Below are 16,208 nucleotides of genomic sequence, written 5' to 3'. Positions count from 1 at the left end.
TTAGTTTGCATGTTTCTTTTTTACGAGTATAATTGTGGCTGTATTATTTGTGTCCCCTTCAAAAATTGCTCTTCAGAAATTTTATGTTTATTGTCCCCCCTACTGTTAGATCAGATTTACGCCCTTGCTCTCCCCCCACAGTCTTCCTGACCTGTCGTAAACACATACACATTGCTGTGGGCTAGTTCCTTTAGCAAAACCTCTCACATAGAAACACACAATCTTCATGGTAAACTTTAACATCCCATATGGCAGTTTTGTCCACAATAACTGCTACTTATGTGCAGACTGTAACACGGCTAAATGAATAGTCACGTTGAATTTGAGCAACAAAGCAGCCACACTCTTCTGCTCTCCTCTTCTCACAGACACACAGGTACCAAGACGCTCAGGTGCACATGCAAAAAGACAGGCATGCTCTTCTCCTATCCTCTCCTATCACCCTTCAACATCTTTTCTGGGTAAAAACCTTCAACTATAATGTCTCATAGAAAATGTAAATTACTTTTCTTTAAAAAGGTAGCTCACTTTAAATTAAAAATCAGTCATTACCTAATCCTCATTCTGAAAGAAGGTCAGGTTATTTTTTTCAGTTCACAAAACACTCCTGGAGTTTCACATGAAAACAGCTTGCCGCATCCTCCCAAACAACCGTAGTCAACAGCGGCTTTGTTTCAAACGGCTTTTGTTAAAAAACAACTTTACAAAAACATAAAAAGTCCTTCATACTGCTTGTCTATCGTAATCCAAGTTTTTAAATGTCCAGACAAGCCACATTGACCTGAAAAGTTGTCATTTACACCATGTGTTTAGTGCATCCATGACTACACTGACATTGGTTGATTTTGAAACACACTTATGCAAACAATCCACTGAACATCATCTTTTTGTGAACTGTAAACACAACTCACTGCTTTACACTCATTTTCCAAATGATCAACACACTCCTAGAAAAACTATACACACGTATGGCTATTATTTACACTATTTTGCGTATGTGCAGACTTCGAATGAACAGACTTCTGCTGTCCTTGGTTGCATGAAGCACAGCCGCAGAGTACAGCAGGAGCACAGCACCCCAGCAGAGTGGGGCACACTTACGGAGGACACTCGCACATACATACACATAGATCTTTGCGGCTGAAAACTAAAGTTAGCACGGCTCTCATCCCCTGAAGGCTGTAAACAAACAGCCTAGACTGCAAGACGAATACTCATGGTGAGCTTGAGCCAGAAAGAGGACATGTTGTGAATTAGACATTCAAGTTGTAGTGTCTCGCGTTTGACGCAACAAAGGTCTGGCTCGGCCGTGCTGGAGGCTACAAAGGTCACCTCTTTATCATTCACACAACTTTATTTTTTTTCCCTAAAATATGTGCTTTGCAGTAAAATAAAAGGATGTACAAATTCAACATGTGTCTTTGTAAATGTTGTATTTCTGTAACAATGATATGGACACTCACACATACATACACATACATCTTTGCAGCTGAAAACTAAAGCTAGCACGGATCTCATCCTGTGAAGGCTGTAAACAAATAGACTGTGCAGACTGTAGTCAGACTTTGGTCCACATTAACTGCTACTATGCACACTGTAACACGGCTAAATGAATAGTCACGGTGAATCTGAGCCACAAAGAGGCAACAAAGCAGCCACACTCTTCTGCTCTCCTCTTCTCACAGACACACACTGTGGCATCACAAGGGGACGTGTGGTAGAGGGACGCCATTTTCCTCTACAGGAGTGGCTACCCAGTGACCAAATGGCCGCCACCCACACTACAAGTCCCAGAATGCACTGCACAGGGAGGTGCAAATGCCTCAGCCTGTTGATTACTGCAGGTGCTCATGCACTGGAAGAAGACAAAGAGAGCAAAGGCAGAGAGAAGAATGGCAGAGGTCATGGGGAAAGAACCTAAGCTACCAGGACTTTGCTAAACCTAGTCGTTTTACTCCCAGTACGTTTTTGAGTTTGAGTTACTGTTTTTCGTTGGACTATTTTCTGAAAAGACTGCTTAAAATAAAACCTCTGTTTGCCTGCAACCACTTTTTGGCTTGTCTCTGCCCTACACCCCACCTGCTACAAAGAAAAGCCTCTCACGATATCACAAGACACACAAAGGCACAGTCATTTCAACAGGGCAATACTGCAAATTCAGCAAAGGACCATTTACACTTCTTTACAACCTATAAGATGCTTTGAAACCCTGTTGTACATACTAATTTGGAACAGTGCCTTTTCAGTTTTTTATTTTTTAAATAAATACTGTTTCCATTGGGTGCTTTGTTCAATGAAATGTGTCTACAGATGAAGACAAAAAAGGTGAAACCCACCCCATTGCATTTTCACAAAAAGAATAAAGATTTCACAAATATGAAACTGTTTTTATAAGAATGTAAATCCTACCTGAAGTGAAACACATACACATTGCTGTGGGCTTGTTCCTACAACACACCCTCCCACATAGAAACACACAATCTTCATGGTAAACTTTAACTTTAACATCCCATATGGCAGTTTTGTCCACAATAACTGCTACTTATGTGCAGACTGTAACACGGCTAAATGAATAGTCACGTTGAATTTGAGCAACAAAGCAGCCACACTCTTCTGCTCTCCTCTTCTCAGAGACACAGGTACCAAGACGCTCAGGTGCACATGCAAAAAAACAGGCATGCTCTTCTCCTATCCTCTCCTATCACCCTTCAACATCTTTTCTGGGTAAAAACCTTCAACTATAATGTCTCATAGAAAATGTAAATTACTTTTCTTTAAAAAGGTAGCTCACTTTAAATTAAAAATCAGTCATTACCTAACCCTCATTCTGAAAGAAGGTCAGGTTATTTTTTTCAGTTCACAAAACACTCCTGGAGTTTCACATGAAAACAGCTTGCCGCATCCTCCCAAACAACCGTAGTCAACAGCGGCTTTGTTTCAAACGTCTTTTGTTAAAAAACAACTTTACAAAAACATAAAAAGGCCTTCATACTGCTTGTCTATCGTAATCCAAGTTTTTAAATGTCCAGACAAGCCACATTGACCTGAAAAGTTGTCATTTACACCATGTGTTTAGCAGAAATCTTCACTGTAGCTTTGTAGCTGGGAGCTGTGTCACTATTTTCTGCAGTTGTTTGGGAAAATGCTACAACACTGATTTCCTGTGAAAGTCCAGCAGTGTTCATTTAAAATGAAGTATAAATAAAATCCTACTTTTTACAGTAAAGACCTTTCAGTAATATTTTCTCTCTGTGTGTGTCCCCTGCAGGAGCAGATCCAGACGATTACTGGCCATTTGGAGGAAGTCTGATCTTTCTGCTGTGTTGCACCTCTGTTACAGATTCATTGACTTTTTGTGGTAGGTTTTAATTTGACTTAATAATACACTGTATAGTTAGGATTCTTACAGTTTTTTTCTGAATGCTTAAACCCTAACCGTGATTGTCATAGCACAACTTCTAAAACTATTAATACTTATAGCAAAACCACTCACTGAGATTGCAAAACTTAAAGCACAAACCGTGCTTTGCACTCAGTTTGCAATTTTGTAACACACACTTTGCAAAACTGTAGGTACAATCCACTGCACAGCACTCTTTGCGGAACTGTCAACACAGCTCACTACTTTACACTCATTTTCCAAATGATCAACACACTCCTAGCAAAACTATACACACGTATGGCTATTATTTACACTATTTTGCGTATGTGCAGACTTCGAATGAACAGACTTCTGCTGTCCCTGGTTGCATGAAGCACAGCCACAGAGTACAGCAGGAGCAGAGCACCCCAGCAGAGTGGGGCACACTTACGGAGGACACTCACACATACATACACATAGATCTTTGCGGCTGAAAATTAAAGCTATCACGGCTCTCATCAACAGCCTAGACTGCAAGACGAATACTATAAATGAATAGTCACGGTGAATTTGAGCCACAAAGAGGCAACAAAGCAGCCACACTCTTCTGCTCTCCTCTTCTCACAGACACACACTGTGGCATCACAAGGGGACGTGTGGTAGAGGGACGCCATTTTCCTCTAGAGGAGTGGCTACCCAGTGACCAAATGGCCGCCACCCACACTACAAGTCCCAGAATGCACTGCACAGGGAGGTGCAAATGCCTCAGCCTGTTGATTACTGCAGGTGCTCATGCACTGGAAGAAGACAAAGAGAGCAGAGGCAGAGAGAAGAATGGCAGAGGTCATGGGGAAAGAACCTAAGCTACCAGGACTTTGCTAAACCTAGTCGTTTTACTCCCAGTACGTTTTTGAGTTTGAGTTACTGTTTTTCGTTGGACTATTTTCTGAAAAGACTGCTTAAAATAAAACCTCTGTTTGCCTGCAACCACTTTTTGGCTTGTCTCTGCCCTACACCCCACCTGCTACAAAGAAAAGCCTCTCACGATATCACAAGACACACACAGGCACAGTCATTTCAACAGGGCAATACTGCAAATTCAGCAAAGGACCATTTACACTTCTTTACAACCTATAAGATGCTTTGAAACCCTGTTGTACATACTAATTTGGAACAGTGCCTTTTCAGTTTTTTATTTTTTAAATAAATACTGTTTCCATTGGGTGCTTTGTTCAATGAAATTTGTCTACAGATGAAGACAAAAAAGGTGAAACCCACCCCATTGCATTTTCAGAAATAGAATAAAGATTTCACACATATGAAACTGTGTTTTTAAGAAGAATTTAAATCCTGCCTGATGTGAAGTGTGACTGTGTGAATGATAAAGAGGTGACCATCGTAGCCTCCTGCACGGGTGAGCCAGGCACAGCCATAAAGCGCCTCAGGCACGCATGGAAAATAGCAGTGTACACTCTTCCCCTCTTCTCTCCTGTCCTCACAGACACAGCTACACACAGGCATAAAGCCTCTCAGGCATGCAGCCAAAATAGCAGGGTGCGCTCTTCTACACTCCTCCTCTCTCGTGACAGACAGAGCTGCACACAGCTACACACAGGCGCACTCTCCGAGTGTGGGCTGACTATCCGACCGCTGGCTGGCTGACTATCCGACCGCTGGCTGACTATCCGACCGCTGGCTGACTATCCGACCGCTGGCTGACTATCCGACTGCTGGCTGGCTGTCCGAGAGCTGGCTGACTATCCGACCGCTGGCTGACTGTCCGACCGCTGGCTGGCTGTCCCAGAGCTGGCTGACTATCCGACCGCTGGCTGACTGTCCGACTGCTGGCTGGCTGTCCGGCTGTCCGAGAGCTGGCTGACTATCCGACCGCTGGCTGACTGTCCCAGCTACTCACAGGCAAGCAAGAAAATAGCAGGCAAGCTCTTCTACACTCCTCTGCTCTCATGAAAGACGCAGCTAAACACAGGCACACAGGCATAAAGCCAAAGACAAAAAAGGTGAAACCCACCCCATTGCATTTTCACAGAAAGAATAAAGATTTCACAAATATGAAACGGTTTTTAAGAAGAATGTAAATCCTACCTGAAGTGAAACACATACACATTGCTGTGGGCTAGTTCCTACAACACACCCTCCCACATAGAAACACACAATCTTCATGGTAAACTTTAACTTTAACATCCCATATGGCAGTTTTGTCCACATTAACTGCTACTTATGTGCAGACTGTAACACGGCTAAATGAATAGTCACGTTGAATTTGAGCAACAAAGCAGCCACACTCTTCTGCTCTCCTCTTCTCACAGACACAGGTACCAAGACGCTCAGGTGCACATGCAAAAAAACAGGCATGCTCTTCTCCTATCCTCTCCTATCACCCTTCAACATCTTTTCTGGGTAAAAACCTTCAACTATAATGTCTCATAGAAAATGTAAATTACTTTTCTTTAAAAAGGTAGCTCACTTTAAATTAAAAATCAGTCATTACCTAATCCTCATTCTGAAAGAAGGTCAGGTTATTTTTTTCAGTTCACAAAACACTCCTGGAGTTTCACATGAAAACAGCTTGCCGCATCCTCCCAAACAACCGTAGTCAACAGCGTTGTTTTGTTTTGTTTCAAACGCTCTTTTGTTAAAAAACAACTTTACAAAAACATAAAAAGTCCTTCATACTGCTTGTCTATCGTAATCCAAGTTTTTAAATGTCCAGACAAGCCACAATGACCTGAAAAGTTGTCATTTACACCATGTGTTTAGCAGAAATCTTCACTGTAGCTTTGTAGCTGGGAGCTGTGTCAGTATTTTCTGCAGTTGTTTGGGAAAATGCTACAACACTGATTTCCTGTGAAAGTCCAGCAGTGTTCATTTAAAATGAACTATAAATAAAATCCTACTTTTTACAGTAAAGACCTTTCAGTAATATTTTCTCTCTGTGTGTGTCCCCTGCAGGAGCAGATCCAGATGACATGATTACTGGCCATTTGGAGGAAGTCTGATCTTTCTGCTGTGTTGCACCTCTGTTACAGATTCATTGACTTTTTGTGGTATGTTTTAATTTGACTTAATAATACACTGTATAGTTAGGATTCTTACAGTTTTTTCTTAATGCTTAAACCCTAACCGTGATTGTCATAGCACCACCACTTCTAAAACTATTAATACTTATAGCAAAACCACTCACTGAGATTGCAAAACTTAAAGCACAAACCGTGCTTTGCACTCAGTTTGCAATTTTGTAACACACACTTTGCAAAACTGTAGGTACAATCCACTGCATAGCACTCTTTGCGGAACTGTCAACACAGCTCACTACTTTACACTCATTTTCCAAATGATCAACACACTCCTAGCAAAACTATACACACGTATGGCTATTATTTACACTATTTTGCGTATGTGCAGACTTCGAATGAACAGACTTCTGCTGTCCCTGGTTGCATGAAGCACAGCCACAGAGTACAGCAGGAGCAGAGCACCCCAGCAGAGTGGGGCACACTTACGGAGGACACTCGCACATACATACACATAGATCTTTGCGGCTGAAAACTAAAGTTAGCACGGCTCTCGACCCTGAAGGCTGTAAACAAACAGCCTAGACTGCAAGACAATACTTATGAAAAATTTTTTTTATTTTTTAAAAATTTTATTTTTATTAATTTTTTAAATGAATAGTCACGGTGAATTTGAGCCACAAAGAGGCAACAAAGCAGCCACACTCTTCTGCTCTCCTCTTCTCACAGACACACACTGTGGCATCACAAGGGGACGTGTGGTAGAGGGACGCCATTTTCCTCTACAGGAGTGGCTACCCAGTGACCAAATGGCCGCCACCCACACTACAAGTCCCAGAATGCACTGCACAGGGAGGTGCAAATGCCTCAGCCTGTTGATTACTGCAGGTGCTCATGCACTGGAAGAAGACAAAGAGAGCAAAGGCAGAGAGAAGAATGGCAGAGGTCATGGGGAAAGAACCTAAGCTACCAGGACTTTGCTAAACCTAGTCGTTTTACTCCCAGTACGTTTTTGAGTTTGAGTTACTGTTTTTCGTTGGACTATTTTCTGAAAAGACTGCTTAAAATAAAACCTCTGTTTGCCTGCAACCACTTTTTGGCTTGTCTCTGCCCTACACCCCACCTGCTACAAAGAAAAGCCTCTCACGATATCACAAGACACACACAGGCACAGTCATTTCAACAGGGCAATACTGCAAATTCAGCAAAGGACCATTTACACTTCTTTACAACCTATAAGATGCTTTGAAACCCTGTTGTACATACTAATTTGGAACAGTGCCTTTTCAGTTTTTTATTTTTTAAATAAATACTGTTTCCATTGGGTGCTTTGTTCAATGAAATTTGTCTACAGATGAAGACAAAAAAGGTGAAACCCACCCCATTGCATTTTCAGAAATAGAATAAAGATTTCACACATATGAAACTGTGTTTTTAAGAAGAATTAATCCTGCCTGATGTTGCAGTGTACATTACTTCTGTTTGCTCCTGTTCCTCACAGACACAGCTACACACAGGCATAAAGCCTCTCAGGCATGCAGCCAAAATAGCAGGGTGCGCTCTTCTACACTCCTCCTCTCTCGTGACAGACAGAGCTGCACACAGCTACACACAGGTGCACTCTCAGAGTGTGGGCTGACTATCCGACCGCTGGCTGGCTGTCTGAGAGCTGGCTGACTATCCGACCGCTAGCTGGATATCCGACCGCTGGCTGACTATCCGACCGCTGGCTGGCTGTCCGAGCTGGCTGACTATCCGACCGCTGGCTGGCTGTCCGAGAGCTGGCTGACTATCCGACCGCTAGCTGGCTGTCCGAGAGCTGGCTGACTATCCGACCGCTAGCTGACTATCCGACCGCTGGCTGACTATCCGACCGCTGACTGGCTGTCCGAGAACTGGCTGACTGTCCCAGCGCTGGCTGACTGTCCCAGCTACTCACAGGCAAGCAAGAAATAGCAGGCAAGCTCTTCTACACTCCTCTGCTCTCATGAAAGACGCAGCTAAACACAGGCACACAGGCATAAAGCCAAAGACAAAAAAGGTGAAACCCACCCCATTGCATTTTCACAAAAAGAATAAAGATTTCACAAATATGAAACTGTTTTTAAGAAGAATGTAAATCCTACCTGAAGTGAAACACATACACATTGCTGTGGGCTAGTTCCTACAACACACCCTCCCACATAGAAACACACAATCTTCATGGTAAACTTTAACATCCCATATGGCAGTTTTGTCCACATTAACTGCTACTTATGTGCAGACTGTAACATGGCTAAATGAATAGTCACGTTGAATTTGAGCAACAAAGCAGCCACACTCTTCTGCTCTCCTCTTCTCACAGACACACAGGCACACAGGCACCAAGACGCTCAGGTGCACATGCAAAAAAACAGGCATGCTCTTCTCCTATCCTCTCCTATCACCCTTCAACATCTTTTCTGGGTAAAAACCTTCAACTATAATGTCTCATAGAAAATGTAAATTACTTTTCTTTAAAAAGGTAGCTCACTTTAAATTAAAAATCAGTCATTACCTAACCCTCATTCTGAAAGAAGGTCAGGTTATTTTTTTCAGTTCACAAAACACTCCTGGAGTTTCACATGAAAACAGCTTGCCGCATCCTCCCAAACAACCGTAGTCAACAGCGGCTTTGTTTCAAACGGCTTTTGTTAAAAAACAACTTTACAAAAACATAAAAAGGCCTTCATACTGCTTGTCTATCGTAATCCAAGTTTTTAAATGTCCAGACAAGCCACATTGACCACTAAAACCCTAACCGTGATTGTCAGGTACAATCCACTGCACAGCACTCTTTGCGGAACTGTAAACACAACTCACTGCTTTACACTCATTTTCCAAATGATCAACACACTCCTAGCAAAACTATACACACGTATGGCTATTATTTACACTATTTTGCGTATGTGCAGACTTCGAATGAACAGACTTCTGCTGTCCCTGGTTGCATGAAGCACAGCCACAGAGTACAGCAGGAGCAGAGCACCCCAGCAGAGTGGGGCACACTTACAGAGGACACTCGCACAAACATACACATAGATCTTTGCGGCTGAAAACTAAAGTTAGCACGGCTCTCATCCCCTGAAGGCTGTAAACAAACAGCCTAGACTGCAAGACGAATACTCATGGTGAGCTTGAGCCAGAAAGAGGACATGTTGTGAATTAGACATTCAAGTTGTAGTGTCTTGCGTTTGACGCAAGAAAGGTCTGGCTCGGCCATGCTGGAGGCTTCAAAGGTCACCTCTTTATCATTCACACAACTTTATTTTTTTTCCCTAAAATATGTGTGCTTTGCAGTAAAATAAAAGGATGTACAAATTCAACATGTGTCTTTGTAAATGTTGTATTTCTGTAACAATGATATGGACACTCACACATACAAACACACACATCTTTGCAGCTGAAAACTAAAGCTAGCACTCATCCTGTGAAGGCTGTAAACAAACAGCCTAGACTGCAAGACGAATACTCATGGTGAGCTTGAGCCAGAAAGAGGAAAGAGAAGTTGTGAATTAGACATAGGCTAGAAACATGAGCATGGTGAGTCCATGGAGTCTGACATGAGTCCCGGCACGTAGCTGCAGCCCAGCGTCAGTCTTCAGCAGTCATAGCAGTTGGTCTGTGTTGCCATGTTGCTGACAAGACAGACTGAGAGAAAGTCTTGCCTCCAGGCGCCCGGTGCCAGTATAAACTCCGCTGAGAAGTCGGTCTGTGTTGCCGTGTTGCTGACAAGACAGGCCAAGACCTTGTCACTGTGTGTGAGTCAGAGTCAGCCTTCAGCAGTCATTTGTGTCCACTGACACTGACAATAAAGACACACACTCTGGGCTTGTTTGTATGTGTGTGTTTTTCGTTTTTATTATTCAGCAAAACAAGGCTCAGGGCACAAAACATTTCAAGCCCCAGTTAGTGCCTCTATGGCTGTGTGTTGACCTCTAGGGGCCCCCAGCCTCACATCCAGGCCCCAGTAAGTGGCTCTAAGCCTGGATTAACATGCTCTCCCTACCGCCCTACTACCACAGAATCAGCGGGTCCCCCCTTAGGATAACAGCGAGTGAGCAGCTGGGACATTCAGCCAGCTCTTGGACAGTCAGTCATCGCGGTGAAATCTACATTTATTTTCTTCTCATAAAGACGATAAAGCTTTCACGAATCTAAAAGTGTGTTTTAGACATAATTAATAATTTACCTTAATGAGAGAGAGAGAGAGAGAGAGAGAAAGAGAGACTCTTTGACATGTATGAATTTAAGACATACAATCAATTACACAGCTCTTCTTTTCCTCCCTTCACATATTCTCTCTCTTACACACACACACACACACACAGAGAAGTTATTGAAATGGGGGTATCTGTCATTTCTAGAAAAATTTAGAAAGGTAAATAATACATATTTCTGCTTTATCATTTTGACTTTGATGTTTGATCATATACACCAACCCACTTTATTTGTTTAATTAAAATTTCAAGAATTACTTTAGTAACATGATCTATGCCTCTATATTATAATATTTCAATTAATAATTCTATGCAATTTCTTGTGCTTTTAATCAATTAATTTGAAGATATTGGATCTATATATTTTCCTCTAATTTTCTTATTTACTTTGCCTACGATCGATCAATTCAAAGATATTAAATCTAATATAAGAGAGAATGTGTAATATTCTCTCTGAGAGTTTGTGAAGGACAAAATATTTAAATAATTCACAAAATAAAACCTTAGAACCTTGAGTTCAGTGAGTGACTTCTGGAGTCTGGTTTAATTTCGCCCTCTGGTGGTGAACAGCAGGAACTAAAAGCAGAGCTGCAGACACAAATACACATATTAAAACATGTTTATTCCTTTAATTTCATTGTTTGAATTTGAATGTATTCATCTTATATACTAACCCACCTCATTTGTTTAATTAATATACATTTCATATACATACAATACTTTATTTTGTACACGATCTATCCCTGTATTTAATCATTTGCTATTAATTATTCCGAATTCCAGCTGTCAGATGCTGGAGTCCGGTGTATTTGCGTCCTCCGGTGGACATCAGCATGAACTACAAGTAAAGTTGAAGCCACAAATACATACATTAGAACATTTTTACAGTTTATTCCGATTTCATTTGTTTAAGGCGAGACACTACAGGTTAATAGGGATTTCTTTTTTAACTAGCAGATATCACCATGAAACTCTGCCAGTTGATTACTTACATTACGATGATAAAAAAATTTATTACAAGTCTTCTGTAATTTAATGTTTAAATATGCAAATTAGGCATTATCTAATGTGCATATATTTAAAAAAACGAAATCTGAGTATTGGATAAAGCCACGTTCAAAATTATCTTTTCATTGTGTTCACATATTAGATGGGGAAAAAATTACAGAGGGATTTATGGATATCTACTTTTGTTATCCTGTAAATCAGAATATACTGTCAATAGCCTTAAAAAAATTATTTTCGCCATGTTTTTTGGAATAAAATGTTATATAAATCAGGGTAAGAATAATATATTTACAAATCCCTCTGTAATTGTCTTCATAATATAACTAGGTACAAGACTGGAGGGCCTGATTTACTAACACTAGCGCAGTTTGCGCTGCGTCTGTTTATGCGAGTTCGGTAATAGCGCACGCTATGCTTCCACATTTTGCGTAGTATTTATCAACCCTGACACCCATCAGCCAATCAGCGTCTTTCTCCGCCCACTAGACCGTAAATTGCGCTGTAGCAAAGCGGTACTTGTGCTATGATATGGCTGATTGCAGACTGCCATATTCCCACTGCTGATGCTATGACTGTTTGAAATGATCCTGATGCCAATATTTGTAATGTAGCAACGAGTTTAACAACTGCTGGAATGGGATGCGAACGCTGAGTGGGAGATTCAATGTCATCTTTGATTTCTTCTAGTAACTCTAATATTGCATGGCTGCTTGATCTGTAACGCTAAATGATGTTGTGTTCACTGACAAAGTGTGATTCTTGTGTTTAAAAATATTTTCAGCCCTCCGTGCCTTCGTCTTGCTCTTACTGTTACCATTGCTGCATTTCACCAGCGGCATAAAGGTCTACGAGGAAACTCGATTGCAGCTGGTTTATACCTGCCTTTAAGAGGCGGAGAATTTCCCCCGCAGAATAGAGGCGCTCTTACTGACAGTCTTTGTAAATACCACGGAATATATAATTAGGCGCACTTTGCGCTTATCCTCCCAACGTTTTGGGTGGAACTCCCACTTTCCCCACGACCCTCCCAAGAACGCATATTGAAAGCGCAACTTGTCTCTTCTTGCTCATGTGGCAGACAATCTGCCATTTTACCCAAGTGCGCCCTGTTTGTAAATAGCCCGCATCGGTTACGTCCGTCTTTGCGACCAATTAGCGCCTGGAAACAGGCGCAAACGGCTTGATAAATCTAGCCCTGGAAAGTGTGGTGTATAAAGGTGCTACTGAAGTAGAGATTTCGTTCTTGGAGTATGAGAGAAAGTCATTTTGAGAAAACGGGCTTTAAAGATTTTTATAGCAAAATTCCACTAATTTCTAATGAAAGCCATGAATTACAGACACATATCCCTTTAGGTCCAAGTAAGATCCATGTATCTCACTGTTTAACATCCACAACTCATTATTGCTTCATCCATCACTGATCATAACATCCAAAACAACACATCAACATGGCAATTTAACTGAAGACCATTACATCACAAACTTCAAACTGACAGAACACAACCATTACACAGCCTAGTTCCCCCAAGTTAGTTTACGGTCTACATATCCATGCCAGTACCATATGTAGGGCCCTCCTCCATCTCCTGCTGGTGTCTTTTCACTATTTTGGCTGTGCTTACACTCTTAAGGCTCCACTTTGCACTGGAGGAATGGACACTATTGGCATTTGAGATCCTAACCATGTCGTCATCCTTCATTGCATTAACAGTCTGTGCTCTGAAGCCACAATTTCTTCATCACAGCCAGCATGGCAGAGGCACCCTCATTAAATATAGAAATAGCCTTCATGGCCGCAGTTTTTGGACACTGGGCCCATATAACCAAGTTGAGGCATGCGTTGGCATTCTGAGTGCCTCCATGCTGCACTGTCACTGGACATCCGGTGATACACAGAGATGAGCTTCTTATGAATCATTCAATAGACCAATATTTAGAACATTGGCAATCAAAGTAGACTAAATTGTTATTAAACATTATTTTCACACTGTCAGAGATACGAAGAAGAGACAGATCCTGACTAAATACAGGCTCAGTGACCGCCAACTGGTTCAGACAGAGGTGCACTTCCTCCTCCACTGTGAAAAACGATCTTCACTAAGAAATTTACACCTTGGAAAAATAGCCAAAAAAAGTTAACACCAGAAAAGAAGCTGGTAGTTCTCCTAGGAGAGGGGACAGCAGCTCTACTGACAGCTAAATATGGATCTGCCTGCCACAGCCTGAGGGACTCACAACCACTTAGGATCCCAAAAATACAGATTTGTTTAGTATTTTATAGTAATTATAGTAGAATGGTATATATGTGACACCTACATATTTAATATATGACATGTAGGCTATGAATTTATGTAAACTGCTTGGAGAGGGAGAGAGAGAGCGTCAGACTGATTACCTCCGCTGTAAAGATTTCACAAATATGAAACTGTTTTTAAGAAGAATGAAAATCCTGTGCAGATTGTAGTCAGACTTTGGTCCACATGAACTGCGGCTGTGTAGATTGTATAACGGCTAAATGAATATTCACGTTGAATTAGAGCCACAATGAGGCAAAAAGCAGCCACACTTTTCTGCTCTCCTCTTCTCACAGACACAGACACACAGGCACACAGGCACAAAGGCACCAAGACGCTGAGGTGCCCCCAAAAAGCACATGCAAAAAACAGGCATGCTCTTCTCCTATCCTCTCCTCTCCTCACACCCTTCAACATCTTTTCTGGGAAAAAACCTTCAACTATAATGTCTCATAGAAAATGTAAATTACTTTTCTTTAAAAAGGTAGCTCACTTTAAATTAAAAATCAGTCATTACCTAACCCTCATTCTGAAAGAAGGTCAGGTTATTTTTTTCAGTTCACAAAACACTTTCACATGAAAACAGCTTGCCGCATCCTCCCAAACAACGGTCACGCCCGCCGATAGGGGGGGACAAACGGGTCTGTTGTCCCGGGCCCACAGTAGGGGGGGGGCCCAGAACTGGGCCCTCATTAAATTATGGAAGAATTAAAAATATTTTTTTTAAATAGGCCTATTTGTGGAAAAAAATATGTAGCATAATATTTGAATTACATAAAAGCGTTTTATTTGTTTTCTTCCTAATTGTCCTGGAAATGGTGGTCAAGAACCCCCCCACCCCCAACATAAAAATGGTTTGGCCACTGATCAAAATTTGATATTGTCACTTGATTTGAAGTTCAGTACGCTCAAAATGTCCGGTCAGCACAAGTCCGGAGCTCGGAAAAGGAAGGAAAAGAGAAGAAGAAAATAGAGGCCTTAGAGATTTTCTAAACAAATATTTAAAAAAAGGTGGTGACGGTGAAGCTGGAACTGTCAACGTAGAGCAAGGTAAGAAACAGCGCAGCCAACGTTCTGAGCGCCTTGTAACGTAAGCTAACAGGCCAGCTCTCATGTTAACGTCCATTAGCTTGTATAAAAGCCTGACACAACACGTTAACTTTGACAGAAACAGTTGAGTTTGGTAGCTCCATTAGTAAGGATGAGACAGAGAGAGATCCAGCTGCAGTCAGGTGACAGAGAGAGTGATGCGGGAGGGGCCCGCTGCCCCAGCAACGGAGGGACAGAGTCAGGCTACCGGTGAGAGAGAGAGAGAGAGAGAGAAAAGAGAGAGAGAGAAAAATTGCGGGGGCCCGCTGCTCTGTCGGAGAGTCTGAGCAGGATGGATCAGAGACTGATTACACACTTAATTTCAGTGAGAGATGTGAGGAGAGGAAGAGCAAGGGAAAAGGAGAGATCTGGCCGCGAGGGGCCCATCTAAGATCTCGTCCCGGGCCCAGGCAAGACTGTCAGCTGGCCTGCAACGGTAGTCAACAGCGGCTTTGTTTCAAACGGCTTTTGTTGAAATACAACTTTACAAAAACATAAAAAGGCCTTCATACTGCTTGTCTATCGTAATCCAAGTTTTTAAAATTCCAGACAAGCCACATTGACCTGAAAAGTTGTCATTTACACCATGTGTACAGTGAAATCTTCACTGTAGCTTCTTAGCTGGGAGCTGTGTCACTATTTTCTGCAGTTGTTTGGGAAAATGCTACAACACTGATTTCCTGTGAAAGTCCAGCAGTGTTCATTTAAAATGAACTATAAATAAAATCCTACTTTTTACAGTAAAGACCTTTCAGTAATATTTTCTCTCTGTGTGTGTCCCCTCCAGGAGCAGATCCAGACAATTACTGGCCATTTGGAGGAAGTCTGATCTTTCTGCTGTGTTGCACCTCTGTTACAGATTCATTGACCTTTTGTGGTATGTTTTAATTTCACTTAATAATACACTGTATAGTTAAGATTCTTACAGTTTTTTCTGAATGCTTAAACCCTAACCGTGATTGTCATAGCACAACTTCTAAAACTATTAATACTTATAGCAAAACCACTCACTGAGATTGCAAAACTTAAAATAAAAACCATGCTTTGCACTCAGTTTGCAATTTTGTAACACACACTTTGCAAAACTGTAGGTACAATCCACTGCACAGCACTCTTTGCGGAACTGTCAACACAACTCACTGCTTTACACTCATTTTCCAAATGATCAACACACTCCTAGCAAAAC

At 41.7% G+C, this 16,208-nt stretch overlaps 1 protein-coding gene across 1 annotated transcript; it reads left to right on the top strand.

Moving 5' to 3' along the window:
- Window positions 1-1,609: 1,609 nt before the first annotated feature.
- LOC120548861 lies at window positions 1,610-4,595 on the top strand. Its single transcript, XM_039785379.1, has 4 exons — window positions 1,610-1,901; window positions 2,632-2,724; window positions 3,269-3,358; window positions 3,989-4,595. The coding sequence occupies exons 1-4, from the start codon at window positions 1,610-1,612 to the stop codon at window positions 4,222-4,224; spliced, it is 711 nt and encodes a 236-aa protein (XP_039641313.1). The 3' UTR covers window positions 4,225-4,595.
- The last annotated feature ends 11,613 nt before the right edge of the window (window positions 4,596-16,208 follow it).

This window comes from Perca fluviatilis, chromosome 20 (assembly GCF_010015445.1).
Source record: "Perca fluviatilis chromosome 20, GENO_Pfluv_1.0, whole genome shotgun sequence".
Taxonomy (NCBI): Eukaryota; Metazoa; Chordata; class Actinopteri; order Perciformes; family Percidae; genus Perca; species Perca fluviatilis.
The sequence above is the reverse complement of the archived record's forward strand: the minus strand, read 5'-3'. Positions and strand labels throughout refer to the sequence as shown.

What these genes read in the sequence shown, in the direction of transcription:
- LOC120548861 (XM_039785379.1), top strand. Translation starts at nt 1,610, where the DNA reads ATGAATAGTCACGGTGAATCTGAGCCACAAAGAGGCAACAAAGCAGCC. An exon ending in CCCTTCAACATCTTTTCTGG is followed by an intron (nt 2,725 to 3,268) that starts GTAAAAACCTTC and finishes TGTCCCCTGCAG; the next exon opens with GAGCAGATCCAGACGATTAC. An exon ending in AGATTCATTGACTTTTTGTG is followed by an intron (nt 3,359 to 3,988) that starts GTAGGTTTTAAT and finishes CTCTTCTCACAG; the next exon opens with ACACACACTGTGGCATCACA.